At 43.5% G+C, this 23,840-nt stretch overlaps 2 protein-coding genes across 2 annotated transcripts in view; both read right to left on the bottom strand.

The window, feature by feature from the left end:
* Positions 1-483: 483 nt before the first annotated feature.
* LOC122164741 (ALK tyrosine kinase receptor-like) lies at positions 484-23,636 on the bottom strand. The gene is made up of 14 exons (XM_042826997.1): positions 23,199-23,636; positions 22,372-22,524; positions 21,071-21,169; positions 19,132-19,318; positions 17,548-17,638; positions 16,595-16,659; positions 15,839-15,968; positions 10,614-10,711; positions 9,141-9,233; positions 7,357-7,458; positions 6,358-6,492; positions 5,706-5,796; positions 2,430-4,479; positions 484-1,254 (listed from the first exon to the last, which is right to left on the bottom strand). Exons 1-13 carry the CDS (start codon positions 23,263-23,265, stop codon positions 3,775-3,777), a joined length of 2,016 nt encoding a protein of 671 aa, XP_042682931.1. The 5' UTR covers positions 23,266-23,636; the 3' UTR covers positions 484-1,254; positions 2,430-3,774.
* LOC122164737 (ALK tyrosine kinase receptor-like) overlaps positions 23,205-23,840 on the bottom strand; it is a 31,593-nt gene continuing 30,957 nt past the window's right edge. The window contains exon 9 of the mRNA XM_042826984.1: positions 23,205-23,297. Coding sequence (XP_042682918.1) covers positions 23,273-23,297 — 25 coding nt within the window. The 3' untranslated portion in view covers positions 23,205-23,272. The remainder of the gene's footprint in view (positions 23,298-23,840) is intronic.

Raw genomic sequence — 23,840 nt, 5'->3', positions numbered from 1 at the left:
TGCTGCTATTATGTTATTTTAAATACTACAGTAGCTATTTTTCCTTGGCTGTATTTAAAATACTGCATATTGTACTCTAGCTTATGGGGCGTTTTTAATTGAATATAAAAGTTGTAAATTTTGAATGTAAAAAAAAATAAAATAAATAATCAGTGCTTTATATTTGAAGATGTACCAAACTGAGTGACATACTGAACATGACTTGGTCCAATATCTGTTTCTTGGTGTATTAGTAAAATGAAAGCCTGGTGAATAGTACTGCACAGAGAAGCTTCCTGAAATCTATACAGCACGTACATCCCCTTACTTTTATTCCTACGTACAGATTACACAGGCATGCACAGTGTGAAACAGCAGCTATGGAATACCACATGGAAGTTCTAATGTCTCCTAGCTCTGTCATAGAGGATTGCCAGCAGCAGTGCTCTGGGGGTTGTGCAGTCGCTACAGAACCCAGCACACAGGAAGCCAGTTACAGCCATTTTATTGGTCTTCATGCCTTTTGGTTCACTACACTTGTTTACAATACAAAGACACTATTCAATACAAAATACTCAATGACCATATATTAGCATTCTTCTTCATAGTATCCCTGAAGTGCACAGGCCCTTCCTTTATAAACAATGTTGCATAAACTGCTGTAGGTGAGACAGACATTCCTCTAATGAAGCTCTGTTACTAAAAGAAGCCAGATGCAGACAGTTCAGACAGTTCTCATGACAGGTTTAACTTTGGGATAGACACTTTGTGATGTCTTTGCAGCTGTGAGAGACAGTTCTATGCTATACCTATATCAAGGTTCTTGTCACCAAGCAGACAGGCTCAGTAAGAGGAGCAAACATGCACAGTTCAATCCTTCATGGCCTAGCACAGACCTCTCACCTGGTGTGAGCATGCCTGGAGGGGAGCCTAAGATACCTCTGCATACCCTCTCCCACCACCAGTCCATCCTCCACCCCTCTGGAAGCAGAACCACCTCCATGCCTTGCTTCGTTTCCAGGCACGATGGAGAAACAAGGGTCAGTAGCAAAACCAAAGATGGAAATACAACAAGAAAGGCAGATAAACAGCCCAATCTACTTGACCTTCAGCAGTTAACAAATTAGCACTGGATCAGAAAACCTACCTAATGTCTATAGGACACTGATAACATCCACAGGGAAATGAGTGCTTTGCAGAGCATGAGAGTGGTGATGCAGGGTTTTCCCATTCATGCTGTACATCCTGGAGATCATACTGCTTCCTGCTTTTCCACTGCAGAGCAGGAAAAACACAAGACAGGAATGCTAATGAAAGAAGAGAAACAGTCTGAAAGCAAGTTGTTCCACACTTAAATTTGCATTATCTAGCTCAAAAAAATTATATCAATGCTTAAAGAAAATAAAAGGAAAAAGTGATAGACAAAAACCTGCAAGAGATTTAGAATCACTTCAGCTTTTTCTTCTCTGACACTAAGCTTTGTGTGGAGAGGCCTGAAAGGATTTGGGATTTACATGCTCTTTGGTCAGGTAAGTTCAGAGTGGCCTAAGCCCCTTCGGGGGCTTCAGATCTGGGCAGGTGCATCTCTCCTGACAGATTAAAAATTCACAGTTCCTAACTGGACAATAACTGGACAAAAATTTTCTGCTAATGGTGTACACATAAAATAAATTTGCTGGAATGAAAGTGGTAGAAACTGGAACACAGACACCAACACTAACTGCTACTTCTTGTGTCAGAAATGCTTAAATAAATGCTATTAAAGACCTCCTGGTACAGAAGATAAGACATCAACTCATCACTAACAACTATGACAAATAATTAGCTCTTTAGACACACACACACACACAGTCTCTATACTAATCACACCTCTAAAATATCATCTACAAATTTTACCTTAAAGCACTCAGCCAACTTTCTGGAGTTGTCCTGGACTGCCCATAGAAAAAGCCTCTTAATTCCTTTCCCCAGCTCCGCATAAACTCCTGCAAGTAATTCTTTACCCAGTGCACAACTGCAAGAGAAGTGCAGCTCAGAGGCAGGTGAGGCAGAACTGTTGGGTGGCTCCTGCCACAGCCCCAGCTAATTGGAGGTGGGAAAGTAACGAGTATGGCTCAGGTGGAAATCATTACTTTCTTGACAGAGGAAATCGGGCATTATTAATGCTTTTTACATTAAAATAAGCCCAAACCAGTGCAACTACTGCCTACTTCGCAACTTCCCTTGTCTTGTGTATTCTTTTATAATGCCCATCAGCACACAGGGCAGGCTTGCTCCTTGTTGACATATAAGAGAGCAAAACAATCTGTGTGCTCCTATGCAAAGAAGAGCTAAAGAAAACAATGAGGAGCTTCAACTCTTTCAAAATGAGAAAGCAAGAACATTTAAATGAAGATTGCTCTTATATGTGAATAACAGTATTTCCTTAAGCAGACAGGAAGCTGACTTACCTCGGTTTTTGGAGCCAGGGCCAGATTCAGAATCACTTCACTGAAATCTCTTGGACTGAAGAACACCTCCATAGTCCTTTGCTGATGCTTCAGGAGGCTCCTTTCTATGGAGATAGGCACGCCCTTTTCAGACTGCACTGATGCTAAAACAGCTCCTTACAACCGTAAGTTGAAGTTACTAACGCATAGCTTTACACATGAATAATTGCCTACGTCTATGGTTTGACAGTACACTTACTGGAATATTTGTCATGCACAAGGTGTACAAAATGAGTCAATGCAGTGCTCGTTTTTAAACCACTATCATACACACATTTTGTTAAAGAAACAAGGGCTCTCGGCCCTTCAATTACAGACAGTATCTGGTATCTAGATTGTGGCACGATGTCATCTTCTGCCTTTATCTTGTTCTTGCTTGTACAGGGTACGTTGAAGGTTACTTTAAATGTCTGAGCTACGCAGGTGGCAGTCCATCTTCAGGGCACAGTTAAAGTTTCTCTCATAACCACGGTCCTTTAAAGCTTCACTTTGGTTGCACTTGACACGCACAAGTTTGTGATGAAGGACATTCATTTGTAGAACAGAAGGAATTTTATGGGTTTTACTCCGTTTCAGTATTTAAGTACAGGAGAAAAAAAACAAACAACAAAAAAACACAGAAAAACACCACCCCTGCTCCAAGCCAGAACCCATCCTCTGTGCTTCCTGCTGTCTCTTGCAAGTGATGTAATGTGACCAGTCTTCCTATTGCCCTGCCAGTGACACCATAACCGCTGTGCATTCAAGGACTTTCAAAGACAAGACTGTAGCTGGAACTTGGGAACGTACCATTGCATCACCATCCAAAGTTGTCATCTCCTTTTTCAGTTTGGACAAAGGACGCTTTCCTCAAACCTGTTCTGACCTCTGCCAGTTACAGGTGCTCTCCAAGTGTTCCTCAGCAACCATAAGTTTGGCATGGAAAATCCCAGACATGAAACATCCAAGGCAGCGAGCCGTGGCTTTACGCTTAAGCAGAGAACGCAGAACTGAGAGAAGCTCACAGGAAGGGCATGACAACAACCATGCAGATGAGTTAATGCAACAGGAAGCTGGGCCTTGCAGTTAACATTTGTTTCCTGTACCCTCCCTCCCTACTCCTTGCTTATTTTACCGTACTGGGGCTCTGGTGATTTGAAGCCTCTTGGATTATTTGAAATTACAGGTTCGAAGGTGGCACTTCTAGAGCAAGCTGGCACAAATAGAAGGTAATGCCTCACATCACTTGCTCGTGGTGTAGTGGGTAACAGGATATTTCTTCAAGGCTTGGGACTACAGGGGGGAAAGTCAAGAGGGTAGAGGGCTCTCAGGGCCCCTGCTGGGATATGTGGCTCTTGTTTCTAAGGGTGGGGTCCTCATAACCACTAGCACAAGATGGAGTGGAGGCTTCCAAAGGCAAGCCCTGCTGTTGGTATCCATAGTTGACATTCCCACAGGGGAAGTGACGGAGCCTAAAGAGAGGCACTTCTTTAACGCTTGCTGTTAGGGAGGATGGCTCTAATAGCAGGGAGGAGCCTGGTAGCCTGCCAGTCACTATGTTGGGCCCCACAGTACAGTTTCCTTCGTGTCCTAAGTTCTCCCTCTCAGGCATCTCTTTCTCCAGCAGAGGTTTGTTTTTGCTGGCCTGCTTCTCTGCAAACCAGGAACCATAGGTTGGATTCCAGAGGTTGGTAGGCTTGTTTCTGGAGCCTCGGCCTTTGTGCAGCTCAGAAGGGGGGTTGGACTGGGCATAGGCCATGTTGATATGTCCCCCACCCAAGGCTGCCTGCACCTTCCCAGGGACTGATGACTCCAAGGATCCTGCTTTCCCTAGAGCTTTTCCTGCAGTGATGGCTGATGGCAGGGGTGGTGGAGATGGCAAGGTTTGCTTCTCATCCTTTCTGTCTTGGTGCGAGGAAACCAACAGAGGAGGAATTGCTTCTGGATCTTCTGGGCGTATCGCTACCTTCTCTTCCTCTTCAACCGACGGGCCATATTCTACTGGCAAAGCAGTGTTGATGACATCTGGGTCCTGGAGGAGAGAAGAATGAGAATTTCTCCAAGTCTGCTGCCATAATGCACGCTTGTACTCAACTGAAAAACTGAGATATCTGACCACGTTCATGCTGTGATCAGAAAGCATCTTTCCCATCAGCTAAAGACCACATCCTCCATGTAAAGGACGCTGACAAAATAACAGTTAGCCATGAGAGGCAATGAGATATCCATAAAACTGAACTCTCTCTCTAAAAAAAAAAAAAAAAAAAAAAAAAAAAAAGCAACCCTAAAACTTCACACAGAAGAGGAGAGAGCACAAAAACAATAATTTTTTTTTTTTTGTCCAGCCAAATTTCCTGTGGGAATGTTGTTTTGCAAGCTGTATCATCTCAAAGTTCATAACGTTCTCAGATAATATTGAGAAAGTTTCAGTCATGAAAGCATTGCCTCCATTTAACAGGGGAAGAGTGGGAAGGCAATACTGGAAATCCACAGAGAGAGAAGTTTTGAACTATTAAGCAATTTTGAAAATTAAAAGGAAGGAAACATGGTGGTCTAGGCAACTCATAACTACTACCAGACACCAAAGCGATCTGTGGGTAACAGAGAAAAATATCTTCCAATCCCAGGATCCAAACTCTCGTGAAAAACTGATCAAGGCTCCCAGATATTGAGGGAAAGAAAGCTGTCTGAGGCAAATAATTGCATACTCTGAGGCAGGCAGCAAAACGTTTTCCAAACTACTCCGCTCCTTATGAACTACAAACAGTGGTTAAAACAAAAATTGGGAAAGCTCAGATTTCAAGATGGAAAACCAGACATACCCTTTTCTCTGCCGCCTAGCCATGCAATCCCACTCATAATGCTACCCCTATCTACCTTCTCCAATGCAGTAAGAGCCAAAAAATTGCCTACAGCTGCCCACTTGGAAAAGGTACTCCAAGCCAGGACCATTTCTGCTCAGTGTTGACCATGTCTTGAGAGTAAACACTGGGACGAAGCAGCTGACACAAAGCACGTGAAGTACATGCAGGTGCTGGCCTGTCTTTCACTTATTAGTCATCTGTGCCTTCATAAGCATAAGCAGAGCTATTTGGTCTGCTATTTCTAGAGCTATGCAAGCCTCTGGCATCAGTCCCTCTGGACTGCTGACTGCAGAAATGCAGTGCCACCTCCTCGTCTCACACTCTGGCTTGCCAAACTGCTCGTCAACTAGAAACATCCTCACCCACCTTATGGGAGATGAATGAACAGAGATACCTGAGTGCAGTACTCGATCCTCTCCAAGATTATGGCAAAGTTTGGCCTGTCTTCTGGCTGGTGCTGCCAGCACTGGGTCATAATGCGGTATCTGAAAGAGCAGAACAAGAAATCTCATAAATTGTAGATTGTGTTAGTATGTAACAGCAAGCCACTGCAGCCTAGACACCATAAGCACACATTGCCACTCTTCTAAGAAATAGAGGGGGTCTGACATCAGGGTGAGACAACTGATAATACTGGTAACTACAGAAATGTGGCTGCCAGAGTGAAATCTGCACCCGTTAGAAAAATAACTCACCCACCTGAAATCCCTTGGGGAATTCATTAAAGGCAGGGTAGCAGAACAGATAATAGAACCCATTTTTTCCTACCTGTGACCAAGCTTACACACTTGCAGTTTCATAACTATTCTAAGACAGAATTAGTGCACCAGCTTTGAGCAAACAAGCAGTGGCCTCTACTTTTTCAGATGCCTTAATTCTTCCATGAAGAAGACAGAAAAATTAATTGCTAGAGAAGTCACTGGCACTCAAGCTCAGTGAGGCAGATCAACCACAATCAATCTAAAAAGTCATTAGCTTTTAAGAAGAGAACAGCATTCAAAACAGAAACCTGTTTGCATGAATACATCAAAGTTAGAATCTCATACACAGGGCCAGGGCAGTTTTTAGGTGGATCCATCCTTCCTCCGTTGGTTACAAATTCCAGAACCTCCTGGTTACTTTTGCTAGGGTAAGGCATGTATCCCAATGAGAATATCTCCCACAGCAATACGCCAAAGGACCTGAATAGAGAAGAGATCAAAGTGAAGGATACAGGAATGACCACCATCATCACTGAGGGGAAACATCTGCGACAGGAACCCCCTCCAGAGCATTCATCTGTCTGGCTGCTTGAGAATCACCATCTTGAGTGAAATTGCAGAAGAGCTATAAGCAGCAATGGAAACTCAGGCAGCAGCTCAGCTCTGTCAGAGAGGGAGTCTCCATCCTCTCCTCTGCATGGGCTTGCTGAGGAGCTGTGCCCAGACCAGCAGCCCCTTCCCCTCCAGACACAGCCTGGGCTCCCACCTCCCCACAGCCCCAGCGACCTTCCTCCTTCACCCCTGGCTTTATCTCAGCACTACAGCAGGTGAGGTGAGGCCAAGATGCATTATAAGCAGAAGTAACTGCACCAGGGACTTGATTCTTCTGAACAAGCCCTCTGCTTTCAGTTCACAAGTTCACTAAATTTCTCTCCTCATCTTGCTGCTGGAAATTCAAGAGCTCATGGTGCTACTCTGGGATAGGAGGAATGTGAAAGCTGCTGAATGTTACACCCTTCTCCTTAACTGGCAGGATAGATCCTGTTTGCAGTCTCTTATTACATGTGTACTGCTTTCATTTGGAGCTAATGCATTCCTCCCTGTAGCAAAAACACAGCACATCCAACTGCCTCAATCTTCCTTCCCCGCCTGCTTGCTGCCCCAGCAGCACCTGCCTTTGCTGACTGCCTGTTCCCTCATGTCCTACAGGATTTCTGCCCCTGAAGGACCTTGCTTGTCTAAGGGGGAAATGAACAAGAAACAAAACATTCACACTTTACCCAGTGAATTACAACAGACAGACACACGCACATAAACACAGATGGAGCAGTAAGGGAAGCTCACCATGTGTCTGTTTTTGATGTAAATATCCCTTCCATGAAAGCCTCGGGAGGCATCCATTTGACAGGCAGCATTGCACACCCTCCCTTCCGATAGTAGCTGGCTCTGCAGAGAACAAGCAAAACAGTCAGCCAGGAATTCAAAAAAATGTCCTGAACTCAGAATTTTTATAATGAGGAATATTAAAATTATCATCTGAAGGAGGGATTAATTTAGGGAAAAAGAGCGCACTAGAGAAAATGCTGGAGAGACCCGTTTCTTCTCACAAAAATGATGGCAATGGCCCATGTAAGGTCTGCTCTGCAATCTCCCTCACCTTAGGCCTGATCCAATGAAACTGAGTTATTCTTATCTGTGTGCATACTTGAGTGACTTGACTATCCTTCCTGCTGTGCTTTTCAGCCCCAGCAAGACTTCCACATCATCTCACAGGTGGTGGTCTCAAGCATCCCCAGCTACCATAAACAAAGCCTTTCCCAAACGTACCCAGTTTAAGCACTGCAAGAGGGATCCAAAACCCTTAGTAGGACCTAAGAGCAGCAAGGAGGATGGTCAGCTAGCAGATAGAAAAGTTACCTCCTATGCTCCAGAGACAGGAAGTATAACAGTCTTTATGTTGTTTTTGTTTAAAATAAAGCCTAGAATCCCCAAATCCTGTGCTGGCAGCTACAGCATGTTTCTCATGCAAGCCAATATTTATGTTCATAACTAAACAGCCTGAGCACACAAAGCATACTATGAGACACTGAAACATGTGCAAACTTCAGAGACATCTCTGAAAACTTGGCACCAAAGCATTCATCTTGGCAGTCGGTTCAACTGATGTGTGAGTGTGACAGATGTTACTTTGTCCTAGCAGAGTCCCATTTGACAGTGGGCAGAGCAGAGGCTCTTTGTTAAAACGGAGATGGGGGAGGAAAAAAAAAAAAGCAGTTCTGATATGCTTGTTTTTTTTTGAAAGTAACACTCTGTTTGCATCACCTCAGGCTGTGATACTGGCAGACCTCAAGTTAAGCAGAGCCAGGCCTGGCTTAGTAATTGCACAGAAGAATCCCCAACCAGGAAAAAAAGAAGCTGAGGCTCTGGAATAAAGAGTGCGAATGACTGACTACAAGGCTTTCCTTCCTTTGAGTCAGAAGCAAATCAATTCCTCAGCACAGCAGGACATGGTGCTGTGCTTCTGGGGTTGCTGTTTAGAAGATGAGATCTGAAACTGCTGCCCTGACTGCTTGTGGTCATTAAAGGCTTCCTGATTCTTTCTTACAAGAACAGAGTAGTTAACTCTGTGTCCTCACTTCCAGTTTTGGTGATTGCATTTTCCTAACTTTCCTCTGCACCCCTCCTTTATTTGTAGTAAATTGAGGAGATGTACTGATGACACCAAGCCAAAGGGGCAGGGGTAGTATCAAGCAGGAAGATTAAATGCAGAAACGTTGGGGACCACACAGCAGAAGGGCACATTGGTGCCATTCAGTGCAGACAGCAGCAAGGCAAGAAATTGTGGATAGAGTACAAGAGGGAGGAAAAATGCCTTCCATGGCCATCAGACTTCATTACCAAGAAATAGACTCTCAGGGAGTGGTAAAAGTCTCCAAAGCACTCCTAAAGCATAGTGGAAGGCAAAAACCAACAAAAACATTAGCTGGGATTCATTGGGGTTGAATGTCTCCACTTTCGCTTTGCTAGAGTTACACAGAGCAGCACATGAGCTTGCTGTCCTTTAGAGACACTTCTTTCTCATTTTTGTGAGCTTCTGCTTGTGGATAACCTGGCTTTAGATCTGCTACCTGTATATATCCCGGGCCATGCCAAAGTCTCCAATTTTAGCCACTCTTCCAGGCCCTCGACAGGTAAGGAGGCAGTTCCTAGCAGCAATATCCCTACAAAGAAAGGCAAAAAAAGCAAGAGAGAGAAAAGAATCAATCATTCCATGGTTTTGCAAAGCAAAAAGAAAACAAAGAATAGTCCTTATTTTCCTGAAGTGGAAAGAACTCCCACCACCCAGAAAGTCAGTGTTCACAGGTAACTAGTGATTTCAATCTATTCCAATAGCAGGAAAAGTTCTTCTCTTAAAAAATTTCCTCCTAAAGCTTCATTTAACATCTCTTCGACAGGATGGCCTCCAGCAAGCCTCTTGTCACCCAGGAGCTATTAATTTTTCTAGGGAGTTGCAAGCAATGAGGCTGATTTCAGCAATGTATCAGTGCTGGCATCAAGCTGTCTGGGGAATGACTCATTGATCTGTTCCTAGCATGTTTGTTCAAATGTTGTCCAACAGGTATTGAACTGTCAGAGACAGGAAGAACAACAACATGCAAAAGAGCCTGAATCTGTGGATGCAGGTAAAGCTCCATCTCTGCTCAACTGAAATAAACCCGAGACCAGAATAAACCCGAGACCAGTTGCACCCCTTGTAACTCAGAAAAGTGAATTGCAATCTGGCTACAACAGCTTCACACAGCTCCTCGCAAAGCCACATGCTAGCACTGGGCTCTTCTGTTGTAGGTAGAGTGGCCATGCACATTCATTATGAACAACAGCAGTGCAGGATTAGTGGGAGCCAAAGAACAACTGTTGACATCTCTGCTTCCCTTGTTACTTGCTGTTGTTAAGAGTTGGAAGGAATGCAAACGTGGTCACTCCAGGCCATGTTAAATGCTATGGCATTCATTTAAAATGTTCTAAAGTTAAGGTTGTAAAAAAATTAATAGAAAACGCTAAGGAAGCTGTAACACATCTTGCCTTCTGCCCTTCATGGTCTGCCTTCCCATTGCCCTGGCCCCCCCCCCCCCCCAACTACATTCTCCAGCATGTTTGCATGGCTCTACACAATGCCATAGGCAGAATTTTGGATGCTTCTCAAAAACCCGGTTCTGCAGAAGCAGGTAGCAATAGTCACAACATGCTGTGCTTCTAGCTGTACTTTACTTTGAGAGGGAGAAAGAGTTCCAGAGTGAGCAGGAAGACACTAAGCACAATTCTCAATGGCGAGGAGCTTTGAAGACATCTATCACATGATCAGGCTGCAAAATCACTGAAAAAAAGAGCTCAGGATCTTTGATAAAGCCACAGACCTCTGCAATTTGATCAACAGCAGCATTTCTGTCAATTGCTTATGTTACTCTGGTTTTATCTACCTTGTTCAAATCTATCCAGCCACTAGAGTGCAGCAAGACATAAACATATCAAACAAGGGCATTATGAGTCATTCTGGCCCCTATGAAAGTCATGCCCATGCTGACACAGATGCATTCATCTACCTGTGAATGAAGTGATTCTCCTCCAGGTACTGACACCCACAAGCAATGTCATGAGCCACGTGGAGCAAGTCCAGCATGGAGAGGGAGGAAAGCTGATTCTACCAAAAGACAAAAGGAGAAAGTGAGTTAAAGAACACAGCATGATTCGTGACTGATAGAACACTGAGAACAGTCCATCCAGTATGCACAATGTAGCTCACACATTAATATACAGAAGGATTAAAAAGAAAAGTCGCACAAGGGAGAGTTCATATCCATGAACTACGGAAAGACAGAATCAGAATGGCTGGATCTGACTTTCTAGCTCCATTCAGAAATCCCCTGTAAGAATCTCTCACTGTTTTGCATGACATAAATGGATTTCCCCCAGTTCTCGTGGGAGACATTTCTGAATTTTTAGAATATTTTCATTTGAGGAGATATGTAGCCTGGAGACCTGACGCTCCATCAATTACTTTATATTATTTCTTGCTCTTCTCTGCAGTCACCTTGAACAATGAGAATGACATTTTGTGTAATGGCATGAGTCACATTTGCTCTTTTCCTCCTCCACATCTGTGTAGGTTTTATTTTGCCCCTCAGAGCACTGACACAGGTTTGCTTAGCCAATGGCTACAGAAGATGAGAGCTGCCAACTCCTTTCTTCAGCCCCTCTGATGATGTCTACAGCCTTAGCCAGCAGAAGGCAGATGCCTTTGTGAAAAGGGCAGGCTGAGCAACAGCTCCTGCTTGTGGGCCTCTGAAACCAAAATGAGGCGTGAATTAGTGATCCTGCACAAGTCCTGCAGGGGAGGAGGAAATTACTTCTGCTGATGACAGGGCTGACGCCAAACAACTAGGTGGCAGCGACTGCTTATTCCACAGCAGCCATTTGCTGGGTAAGCATTTATCTGCAGCCTTAGCTAAGCAATGCTATCCCACTCTCCAGTTCTCCCTGCTGACACCTACCACCCACCCAGTGCCCAAAAAGCACACCTGTGCATGAGTTTTTCCTCTCATGGCACACCAACCAGCACAGTGTCCAGTGATGGGAACTGCTGCCTGTGCCAACCTGCCTGTTGTAATGAAACACTGCCCAGACTGCTGTGATGCTCTGTCAGCCTTATCACTGGCTCTAAAGCACCACTGAGTGGAACTGAAAATAACTCTACCCTTTGCTGCCAGTAAATATTGGACACTGTCTAAACCTAAACAAGCCCTCACACCTTCTTAAGAGGTTAGGAAAGCCCTAGCCTCCATACTTGACTAATGATGGAAATAGGCTTTGTTCACACAGAATATATTTTTTCAATGTGGTTTTATAAAACAAAATAATTTGTGACTACCTATCACCTGCCTGTATTTTATTTATTCACTACATTGCATATATATTTAATTCATTTTTTAAAAGCCTTGACTGAGTCTCCCTCTGAACCTTTTGTTTTGTAGAATTTCCTAAAGGCATTAAAACCTTTCCTCCTGCCTCCAACATTTGTGGACAGGGGGAATTCATCTTTTTCATCTCTCCAAGTTAAAGTGACTCACCAGCTAGGAGACAAGACAGCTACAGCAAGAGGATTGCAGCTGCCCCTTTTCCCCACATTTCAGGGCACAATCCATGGGAATTGCATATTTCAGCCTACCCATTCTCTTAACTTTTGAGCAAGGCTCAAAATCTTGTTGCAAGAACTGAGCAAAAAGCCCCAGTCTTTACTGTGCAATTGTCTCCAGATCTGAGCTATAGTGCAAGTCAGTACAATGAAGCCACAACGAGCTAAATTGAACAATATAGATTTTCTCCCACTCTCCCACCCCCCTCCCCCCCACCCCTTGGATGAATTTCTTCCACCTTTTATTTGGCTAAATGCAATCCTAAAACAGATGTGACTGCCCAGCCAAGGACACTTTAGCCATGCAATTTGTTTGAGGAATGGATGGTTTGGATTCATTTTGCAGGGGAAGGAGCCTTGAGACTCTAAAGAATTCACTTCACAGCTGTTCACAGCTTTTGCTCCCCAGATGAATGAACGATGCCAGCTGCCAAGCACCACTGCTCAGAGCAGCAGGCATGCTAGAAGCACTAATGTGACACCTCCCTGGGTGAGGCTGGAGCTTGCTAAAGGGGAATGAAACTGTGTGTTGTTCAGTGTAATCACGGCTCTGTGCAACAGGCTGCAGAACGCACAGGGAAAGTAAAGGTAAAAGAAAGTAAAGCAGCTGGAAAATACAAAACTGAGTAAAGTAAGGAGAAATGATGCAAGTAAGGAGAGTAATGCAAAGATAAAGCTCAGTAAGCACTGCACCTTTGCTACTGAATCAGTCAGCTGGGTCTTGTGCGTTCAGTTAATCCCTGTTGGAAGCATAGCTCATCGAAACCTGTTGACTGCACTGTTCTCCCTTTCCCTCCCTTCCCCCTTTTCCAGAAAAATTGAACCCCACTTTCCTGTGCCTAATCTCTGCCTGTCCCGAATCAGCAAAAGGAAGAACAAAGGAGCTCAGGGCTCATTCAGATTAGAGCACAGATACAACCAGCAGTACAGAGCTACACTCAAACACAATATGTGTGGGGTATGAAACCTTCTTTGGCTTTTTAGCAGAAAGCTTGCTTTCTGAGGTATTTCTTGCGATAAGACTCTAGGAAATGAGAGCTGGGTGTTGCCATGTGGCAATCAACATCACTGTGTGGACAATTTTACAGTTGAAAGCATTTCTTTGGAGCTGTTTACCTTCAGAAGATAGTGCTCAGGACTGTTTAATGGCGGAAGATCTAGCCTGTGACCAAATAACTCCTGTTTACTATGGGAGACTGGGGGATGATGCCATTGTATCCTGTGAAGGCAAGATACAAATTAGTGCCTCCCTGCTCCCTCTTATCTGCTGGCAAGGCCAGGGAGATAGGAACAAAGGAGCTTCCGCTGAGATCCCAAAGCCAGAAGCTGCCACTCCAAGAACAGCTGACTCAACTACCTTGGGTTTGAGCTGTCACTCCAAAGACAGCTGACTCAACCGCTTTGAAACCATTGAAAAGGGGCCATCATGGCCCTGGTCACTGTTATGGTTGTTGTTGTCAACAGAACAATGCCTGACAACCCACCACTACTGAAGATCAATGACTAAACTACCAACCACGCTGGATCCATGGGGGCGACTATCTCTCTCTTGCTTCCTATAAAGACTCCTTGCTTCTTCTTTCCTATCTTTTCTATCACCCTCCTTCCCCATTTCCCTAATTTATGATAGTGTCCATCCTCCCCTTCCCCATCTCCTTAATTAAGATCTGCAATAAACTGGTCGGACCAACATTTGAACCATTGTTTCTTAATCTCACACCAGGTATATAGATGTTAAAAGAACCTCATTTCCCTCCTATAAATTGGAGCAAAACATGTAGTACATGGGTACTATCACACTTCAAGTACATGCAGAAGGTAAACACGCTTCCACAGCTGGATACCGTACATCACAGTGAATAACACCCTGCACACAGCCCATCTGTCATCAGTGAGTCTCCTAGCCTGCCTGTTTTCCAGTCAGCAGAGAAGCACATGAACCACAGGTGATTTCACAGCATTCAAGAGTTGCTCAGGAGCTGCCCAGGCAGCCAGACAGTGAATTACCCTGTTATTCACCCCCAAGTCAATATCAGATAAACTCAAAGAGATTGAGAAAGACAAGGAGAGAAGACGAAAGGAAGGAGAGACAGGAGAAGCAGCAATAGTAAGGACATAATGTATGCTGCTGCCTAGAGCAAGTCCTCTGCCTCTTCTGACATTAGCTTTCACAGGTACAGCACAGAGCTACTACTGACAGAAATGAAAGCCCAGACAGGCAAGGAGGAACTCATGGCTGGAGTAGGTGTGGACAGAAAGAAACCCCTCAGATGCAAAGGCTCCCATGGCTACATCCTATAATGAACCTATAGGTTCATTTTACTGCAAGTAGGTCAAAATTCCTGCTGCTCAGGACTAATGGTCTTGGTGCTTCCTCACAAGGCCCTGATCATTGCTGAGTTGGCTTCTCTTAAAGAGCAAAAAAGAGGATTCCATTACAAAGTGATGGATGCCCTTGCCCCATGTCTATGCAAGAAAATAATGCCTGGAAGAGAAAACAACAGCTCCCAAGCCACAAAATGGAAAAGAAAATAAATTGCAGAAAGCCACAGACATTTGCAGTCTGTGCTGCCACTTTATACAGACAGCACACTCTGTGCTGGCAGTTTTGAAAAGCACACCTACCAGGCAGCACACTTTGGCCCATGCCATTTCAACCTGCACCAGGTGAAAGCAGAGTCCACATTGCAATACATGAATTTCCCCATTCACTGACCACCAAATCCATCTGCACGAGCTGACAAGAGAACCTCTAAGTGAAACAGAAATCCAGCCTCTCTTTATAAAGACTGCTTGCTCAGACTCAGACATCTAGCACCTTGAATTTCTGTGTTTAACTTTTTTACTCAAGCAGAAATCACTTTACTGCACCCTTTCCAAGACTGCAGTGGTTTTGGGCAACACATACCATTTTATATGCCTGAAAACTAGACTGCGAGGGAAAAGAAATTAAGTTTATCTCTTTCCAGATGCATCAAGGAAGACTCTTACTTAAATCTGTCAGAGCCAGTATATATCTTTTTGTGCTGATAATATCAAGCATTTTTTCCTCTGTCAAATAAATGTAGAGACAAAGAATGAAGCTGGGCCCTGGCACTAAGTTTTAAGTGGGCGCCTTTCTAATCCAGTCGCTTTGAGCAAACTTTATTCTTCTGAAGTACTGATTCTTCTCTAGAAGTCACAACATATTTCTCATGCATTTCAGTCTCCCTTTTCACGTTGATGCTGATTTCAGGGAAAATCTTTAAAATGCTGGACTAGCTATTAATTCAACAGCTCCGGGTTAGATAATCTACTTGCCTATGCAAAACTTTTGACAGATATCCACAGAAATGCACTTGATTGACAGTTTAAACATCAGCTTCATCATTACTTGTTCAACATATTTCTGTTTCATTAGATAGGATCTGCAGTGTTATATAGCAAAGTCCATCCACAAAGCTCCTCTGCATAACCCCAGCAACATTTATTGCATATACATTTCTGCCCTGACCTCAAGAGTGGCTTTCTGGCAACAGAAAGCTCTGACTCTAAAGCACTGGAAAATGGTAGCTGCATGGATCAGCCCTTCTATGGTTACACATTCGCCTTGTGGCAGCAGCTTACTAAATACAATTCAATTTTCTATTTCCTTACCGGTCTGGGCCGTGTCTCCCTCAGGAATGATTTCAGGTCACCTCCAGCCATGAGCTCTAGCAAGATGAAACGGGGCAGCGCCTGCAAGCTCACTCCGATACAACGCACAATATTCTGGTGATTAAACTTGCTGTGGAGAGAGGGAGGCTCAATAGTGGATTAGCTTTGATCCAAAAAAGCATGATTATAGGAAAGAATCACAATGTTTTGCTGTGGGGAATGTGTCTGACTTTTTTTTTTTTTTCCCTTCTTCAAAATAAGTAACAAATCTTAAAGTCAGGGGAACTAGATTAAGCCAAAATACTCCCCTTGCACTCTGCACAGTGCAGCAACAGAGGGTGGAGGTTGGGAAGGAATGGCTTTTAGCTGCTTTTCAGTTTCCTTATATTCTGTGTCCCCTTCGTGCAACAGCAAGACTTGTGGGTCACATGAAGCACTGAATGTCTCTTAAGAGAATGTCTGCTCCTATTTTCTTGTGTCCCAGGGCACAAGTTGGGCTAGGGCAGAGTTGTTCCAAATAACATGCTGACACAGGGATCAGCTTACATAGAGGCATATTCCTCAAGGCCAAGTCTCTAGTACTTCTTTATTTCTCCAGGCCTTAATGTGATGGGGAACTACCTCCTTGGATTCCAGGACTCAGTCTCTGAGAGGTGATGTGACAACAGCATTGGGTTAATGACATCTGTTCATTCGGAATGTTTTTGCTTACAGTGCTGTTCTACACAAATCCTTGTTCATCTTATTCATACACACCTAATAATGAGAGCTTCCATGAGGAAGTCCAGCTCATCTTGCTCTGAACACACTTCAGGCAATGTCTGGAAAAGAAAGAACAGGTTGATAAGGAGAAGACATTTTAAACTGAGAGATGTCCAACATCTGACACAATGAAAAGCACTAATGTCTGCAGCCATCCTTGTTTCTCTTGAAAGAGCCCTTGTTCTAATAATAGCTAGACCATTATAAAAATAGACTGTGAAGCTTGGTGAGAGATACAGATCAGGACACATAAAAACCACTATCATCCTCCTCCTGGTAAAGGAAGCATCCCAGAGCACACAGGCAACAGTGCTAACATATGAGACTCCACTGTGTACAGAAGGAGGAATGAGACCTTAGCTCCTGAGCTCACCGACAGGGCAATACCATTACCTCCCATCAGAACTATTTAAGACTTAGCTGCTACGTAACATCTAGGAGAAAACAAGGTAGGCAAGCTGCTGAAGGCCTGAAGAACCCTACCAGACTCCCTTAAGATTTACCTATGCACTCAGTGCATATTCATCCCGTAATGGAGTGGTGAGAACCATGGAAATCCACCTCCCACCTACAGGCTTTTTGATGTAGCTGCTCCTGGCCACATGAAGACTTCTGTCCCTCTGACTCAAAGGCTTTGAATAGATTACCACACCAGGAGTAGCATGCACAGGATGGACAGAGGGCTTATTTCTCATTCTTGCTGAATACTACAGCTTTACGGGAAATGTTTGTCTATTCACTGCTTATAAACAATTTCTTTTAAGTCTTACAAGCCCATGCGTGACAAGCTGTACCACTGTGATGAATGGAAGTGCTGCAATAGAACAGCAACCTTTCTATACAAATCCTATGGTAATGCTTAATTCATCTCTATTTTTATAATGCATTGGGACTCCTGGGTGAAAAGTGCATGAAACCATCATGATAACTCATACGCTGTCACTTACTTTCACAGCCACCTGCAAGGGAGTGGGGTCGCTGGGGATCCCTGCCACCTGACCTTCATATACCTCACCAAAGGCTCCGTGGCCCAAACCCCTGGACAGACCAGAGAAGACAAGAAGGTTTTACTCCAGAGAACATACATCATAACACTGTGGTCACAGCTCACAGAACGGGCTCACAATTTTCATGGCAGTGGAACAGGGAGATCTGGATGTTGGCACTACACAGCAAACCGAACCTTTGTATGATTAATTGATCCTGGACCTAAAATGTATGTGATTGGTAGAGAAAGCAATCCTCAGAAGCAAACTGCTCCAGCAAAATCAAACTGCTGGTACTACAAAGTGTAATAGACAGCATTTTCTACTGCTTTGGTGCCAGTGCTCTAGTGGGTGGGTTCTCCAAAGCAGGTCAAAAAAGATGTCTCTAAGCCTCGGTGTTTCTACACCCCAATTAATAGTTCCCATGTTTATGCTCTGTCAGTGGAGGAGATACTGAACAAGAAACTAGGAAGCACAGTGACTCTCAGAAGACCTACATTTCACAAACTAACGATATTTTCCTGGTTTGTTCTGTGACTAGGTAAATACCTCAGCAAGAAAACAGTGATAACAGTGTTTTGCAAAGCACTTGGCTCTACAAATTCATGCTGAGAATTGTAACAAGCACTGATTATGAAGCTTATGTTTTTATGTCGAATAAGGAGGATAAAGGAAAAAAAAAAAAAAAAAAGTAATCACACCACATCCTGTCCTGTGTCCTTGTGATACAGATTTTACATACCTGCCTATTCAGTCTTTGCTCACTGAGTACTAAGCCAACTGGTGCTACAGCAATACCACATGGGTGACACCTCCTAACAACACAATGAACTCTTAGGGAATGAGACTACATCCCAGATCCTGGGACCCTCTTAACACTGCATGAGTTGTATGTTGGGCAGCATAAACTTGAGACTCCCAGAGACATTCCTGCACCTCAGTCTGGGTTAAGAGGTGCTCACTTCCACAACAAGCACTATCCCAGTAGTGCCAGGTCTGACCTCAGAGCTGCACCGAGTGTCTATCCTCTGTTTTTGTGTGGGCAATATACGCTGTTGAGAGCAGTCTCAGCAGTGAAACCACAGTGAGGACTGCCTGTAACACAACCACTTCTTTAATAACGTTTTGTAGGTATCGGCTCTGCTGTGCCTGACCAACTTTTTACAGATTACAAGTCTACTGCTCATAATTCACTTTCCTGTCTGATAGCCCAACATCCCTGCCCCTATCAATTCCCAGCTGCATCCTCTGCTCTCTGCAGTTTGCCACACTTTCAGATGTCCTTTCAGAGCCCAAGTGACAAAGGCAGCAGCACAGGGTACACCAGAAACTTCCAGATGTAGTCCAGCAAGATACATAGGCAAAGAGAAAACATGGTAACAACACAATGAAGCTACAGGGCACTGAAGACTGCATGCACAGCTTTAGCAGCACCTATGTCTTCCAAGCTCTCCTGATTCATCTTGGGATTTCTGTATAAAGCTACATGGTAGCAGAGTGATGCCACATGAATGTGGATCACAGAGAAGGCAAAGATGAATTTACCGGATGAGGGAGATGTTTTTGCGAGGCACCTCTTTGAGGTCACTAACGGAGGTGGTCTTTCCTGCAAAGCAGTAGTTGGGATTGTAGTCTGTCATAATAGTGGAGGTACGCAGTTTGCTCAGCTTATATTCTGGGCTCTGTAACTCCATCTGCATGGCTTGTAGCTCCTGGTGCTTCCGACGATACACTAAATATAGAGAACATGGTAAACCAGCAATGCAGATTGCCTCTGAGAGATGAGGGCAGCCATGCAGTATCTCTCATTGGAATAAGATGCAGGGTCAAATTCCAGTGAATCAAAACAGACAGTGATACTGTCGTATTTCTGCACGTCAAGTAATTACAGATAGAAAATGGAATCTGAAGTTACCCAGGAACCTTTGACTTACGTACCTTATGAAGAATCCAGCTTGCTCATTAACTGCTTGGAAAATGCAAAATGAATTTCACTTGCAGAAATCTCTGATTTCACAAGCCTGAGGTTTTTGTTTTGCCCTGTTCAGTTTAGCTGGACTTTCCAATTATGAATCCAGATTCAAACCTGAGGGAGTCTGGCTACAGTCAACTTTCCTAAATCATAGAAAAGTGACTAAGAGCCTGAAATAAATTACTGCATTACGTTGTTCCAAATGGATAGACTAAATGTTTACTTCAGAATAAAACATTGCATACAAAATAAATCTGTTTTGAAAAACTTCCTGTTTCTAAACAACATAGTTGGACTAAATTTGAAATCAGCTTATAATAGTTTTATATCACTCGAACCGCTTCACTGGTACCTTTGAAATCTTACTGGAAATCGCACCTCGAAAAAAAGACATCCTGTGGATATTCCTTGGAATAGTAATTGATATTGCATGTACTTTTTTCAAAGCAAGATGCCCATCTTGTACAGATTAAATCAGTATTACCTTTACCTTGATTTCTTTGGGAGCTGGAGTGGGCCCAAACACTGTGACTGTAAAAACTACTGCATCCACTCCAACAGACGTTCCTCAGAGGAAGAATTTAAAAAGCATAAACACTCATTGGCAAAGGCAGATGGATGTAACGACCTATCCACAAGTCCTCCCTGTCCTCCATTTTCCTCCTCATTGCTTTTGCTTTGATCTTTTTAAAATTGCTGCTCTTTGCTGAGATGAAAATGATAGTCTGGTTGGACAGATACCAGATTATTCTTCCACACTCTGAGATATAATTAGTAATTTTTAAAGGGGCACTGTCAGGCCAGAAAGCACATGTACAGGACCGTGTGTGTGCAACTGATAATTTCCAAAACTCTTAAAACTGCAACAGCTGTGCAAATCTAATTTACCAGTTGCCATTTGCTACTCTGGGTACGTCACTGCCCTCCTCTCAATTCTACACAGTGTGGACAAAGAAAGGTGGCAGAGCTGTGGTTTGAAGCATTGATTTTCCCTGATTCGGATCTGTTCTGCTTGCAACCAAATGCAAGAAAAGTCTTGTTTAAAATAAGAAAATGAAAGGGTGAGAAATACCTTTTCAAACTTCAAATAGAGATGCCAAGAACATCCACACTCTACAAATTAGCAGGCTGTATAAAGTGAACTTTGTGAGAATTTCAAGCTTAGATGTCATACATTAAGGAGCTAAATCTGTATATAGGCACACAAATAAAGAGGTTTGCTTTTAGATGTTAAGAACCAGCAGCTCTCACAAAAAGTGACAGCTCTGTTCTGGCAACTTTACACCACAGCACAAACAATAAAATCTCTTCAAATATGCACTCAGTAACTGAAACTCCTCAAATTGGTCAATGTGGTTAGAAACAACTAAAGAAATCCCAAGGTAAAGAGTGTGCGTGGGAAGGTACCGTGCCATACAGCAGCAGCTAAAAAATGCATCTCCCAGGGCCCGATTATTCTCGGCTCAGATCCAGCCATCACAAGGCAAATATCATTTGCAGAAAAACACTCACCTATCATGATTCCTGAAAAAGCCAAAATTAAGGCAGCAACCAATGCTGAGGTCACTACTGACAAAACCAAGGAGAGAGGGAGATGAACTGTTGGCTCAGCTGCAATGGAGACAAGAGGAAAAGAAATTACATTTGACACAATCTTCCAGCAGACACTTTTTTTCTGCAGCTAGATTTTTCTGCTCTTCCTTCTGTTTACTTATCTGCTGCTCCTACAGCATAGGAGCAACATCTGACATGATCGACGATCTCAGGATCGATAAACTCAAATATCTCTTTGTTTTACTTTTCCTCAATTAACACCAAGCCATTAAAACAGATGGTTTGCTATCAAGGAATTAACACGTGCACTCCCCGTGTATGAAAACAAGACCATAAAAGCTGGGGGTAGGAGGCTGGGGAGATGGAAAGAACATTAAATAGCCTGGTCTAGAGTACTGCTATCAATGCCAAATCAGAGCAGAAGAAGGACTGCAATATATCATCTCCTAAATGCGTCTAGTCCAGGCACACAAAACTGATAACATATGCACTACAGAGTATTCCCTAGCTGCACACTTGCTTGGATCATTCAATGACCATCTATTAAGGTTTACTTCACCCTGCAAAATGACCGTGCTTTTACTCACTTTACAGGTGCCTGTGGTAAAAATACAGAGAGCAGGATCCCAAAAGCCTGGAGTCACTTGCTATACTGCTGGGCAAGAATATGAAATAAAAGCTTGTAATGGAGTTCTGAGCATTCGGTTTCTGTAGTAAGGCAAGTATAGGTACTGTCTTTTGTTTTCCTCAGAGATCTCTCACGCAGAATTTTTTTTTTTTTACAGATCCTGCACACACACCTTGTGTCCAAATCCACAGGAATTGCACTCCCCTTCACTTGTACAGTACCTCAGGGTTCTTCAGAGAAATAACCTGGAAATTTAACTGAAAGACTCCTTTTCTGAGAAAACTTTCATGATTTCAAAGCAAAAAGTGACTGTTGTTGCAACCAGATCTGCTACCCTTTGCCTCTTGTGGATAAAATTTGGCTCACAATGCTCAGTGCCCAGTATGCCACTGATATATTATAAAGCAAACCGGAGATGCTGCTCTTTGCACCATACCTCTGCACTGATGTGCCTGTGTTTGAGCAAAATAACTGTACAGCCAATACCAGCAGAAAATAAGATAGATAACATACAACAGAAGCCACTTTTAAGAGAGAGACAAGATAAGATTTCCAGATGCTTTTACAGTCCAAACTACAGATTTTGACTATGTGTTTTCTGTTACATGTTACCAGCCTATCATCTACTTACCTATGCAAGACACACCATCCTCAGCCAAGTCTGTGCCTGGCTCACAAAAGCAAATGACTTTCTGAGTCTCAAGATCAACACGGCACTCGTCCATCTCACAGTGACTGCAGTTAAGATGCAGCCTAATATCCACCTCTCCATGCCCCTCTGTCACTAGGGAACGGATGAAAGAAGCAACGTTAAATACTGGAAAGATCATTCATCTCATTCCCTCGGGCACTGACAGAAAGGGAGGCATTGTGGTCACAGCTGCTGGCTGTGGCAGAGGAAGCCCCATCTAAGAAACAATTGTCTGCACCTTCCATGGCCGCAGTCCTTTTCTCACATAGAAAATAATGTCCAACTACATTAACCAGCTGAGGTGCTCTGGCTCTCTTTCAGCAGGCAGTTCAACCAGGGTAGCAAACCCAATCTTCCAGCAGGCAGTGAGGCTCACTCTTTCTTAGCCTTTACTCTTTTTGAGTTCAAACCATGCAGTATTTTCAAATTTTTTTGGATGAATCTAACAGTTCAGAGTCCACTTGCATTTGAAAACACTTCTGGCTGCTCCTAAGCAAACTTTTTCTGCTCACGTAGATATTCCCATATTTTCTAAATACAGTGAAAACACCCAGTGACATCTGGGCAAACACAGGCCTAGAGATAGCTGGAGTAGCAATATTTCTGGGAAGTGTTCATACTCAACTGGGTTGGCTAAGCAACCTTTCTCCCTCTTGTTTAGAATGACAATAAAATGTATCTAAAGCTTTCTGACGGGTCTTACAGATGCAAACTAGTCTTAACATGAAAGAAAACCACTAGAGGAGACTGCAGACCAACATGAGTACCTTTAAGTGCTGGAGTGTATAAAGTACCAATGGGATTAATAAAGGACACACCATCCTCCCCATCCATCTCTGGGTCATTGTCCTCTGCAGCATTGCCACCTATGTCAAACCAGAAGTTACCTTAACAGTCCGAGGCTCATTAGCACTAAAATACAGATAAGCATTACAACATGCGTGGCTTCAGTGTATTTAGGGAGACATCCAAATGAGATAAGAGAATACATCAAAATATTGAAAATACAGGAATTACCTAGTGAGTTGTGGTATGTAACACTAGTCTTTCAGGTCTAGAACTTCAATTTATAGCAGCAGATTATTACAATCTTAGCTCTGTTTTAGGCAAGCTGTTGTAAACTAAGGTAAGAATTTCATCTTTAACCATTTGGATGCTGTGAAAACACATAAGCCCTTCTCAGTTTCAGTGTGGCCAAGAGACTGGAAAACACCAGTGCTCAGTTCAGTATCCTTGCTGATCGAGGTATGTGTCAGCAGAGGGAAATGAGTGATCTGATAATCCTTCTTCTCCTTTGCACCCTGAAAACAGGGTGGTCCACCAGGAATGGGGACTGGAGGAGTTTACTCTTCAATTGCTCATTTGTGCTTGGGCATATGAAACATACTAGGAGCAAAGTGTGAGCAATC

Source organism: Centrocercus urophasianus, unplaced genomic scaffold (assembly GCF_019232065.1).
Source record: "Centrocercus urophasianus isolate 14NV4802_14NV808 unplaced genomic scaffold, USGS_Curo_1.0 seq_10, whole genome shotgun sequence".
Taxonomy (NCBI): Eukaryota; Metazoa; Chordata; class Aves; order Galliformes; family Phasianidae; genus Centrocercus; species Centrocercus urophasianus.
This window is presented reverse-complemented; position numbering and strand designations above follow the sequence as displayed.

What these genes read in the sequence shown, in the direction of transcription:
- LOC122164741 (XM_042826997.1), bottom strand. Translation starts at nt 23,265, where the DNA reads ATGGATGGGGAGGATGGTGTGTCCTTTATTAATCCCATTGGTACTTTA. An exon ending in CCTTGCAGGTGGCTGTGAAA is followed by an intron (nt 16,660 to 17,547) that starts GTAAGTGACAGC and finishes TTTCTTTTCCAG; the next exon opens with ACATTGCCTGAAGTGTGTTC. An exon ending in AAAAACTGCCCTGGCCCTGT is followed by an intron (nt 5,797 to 6,357) that starts GTATGAGATTCT and finishes CTGCTCTTTCAG; the next exon opens with ATACCGCATTATGACCCAGT.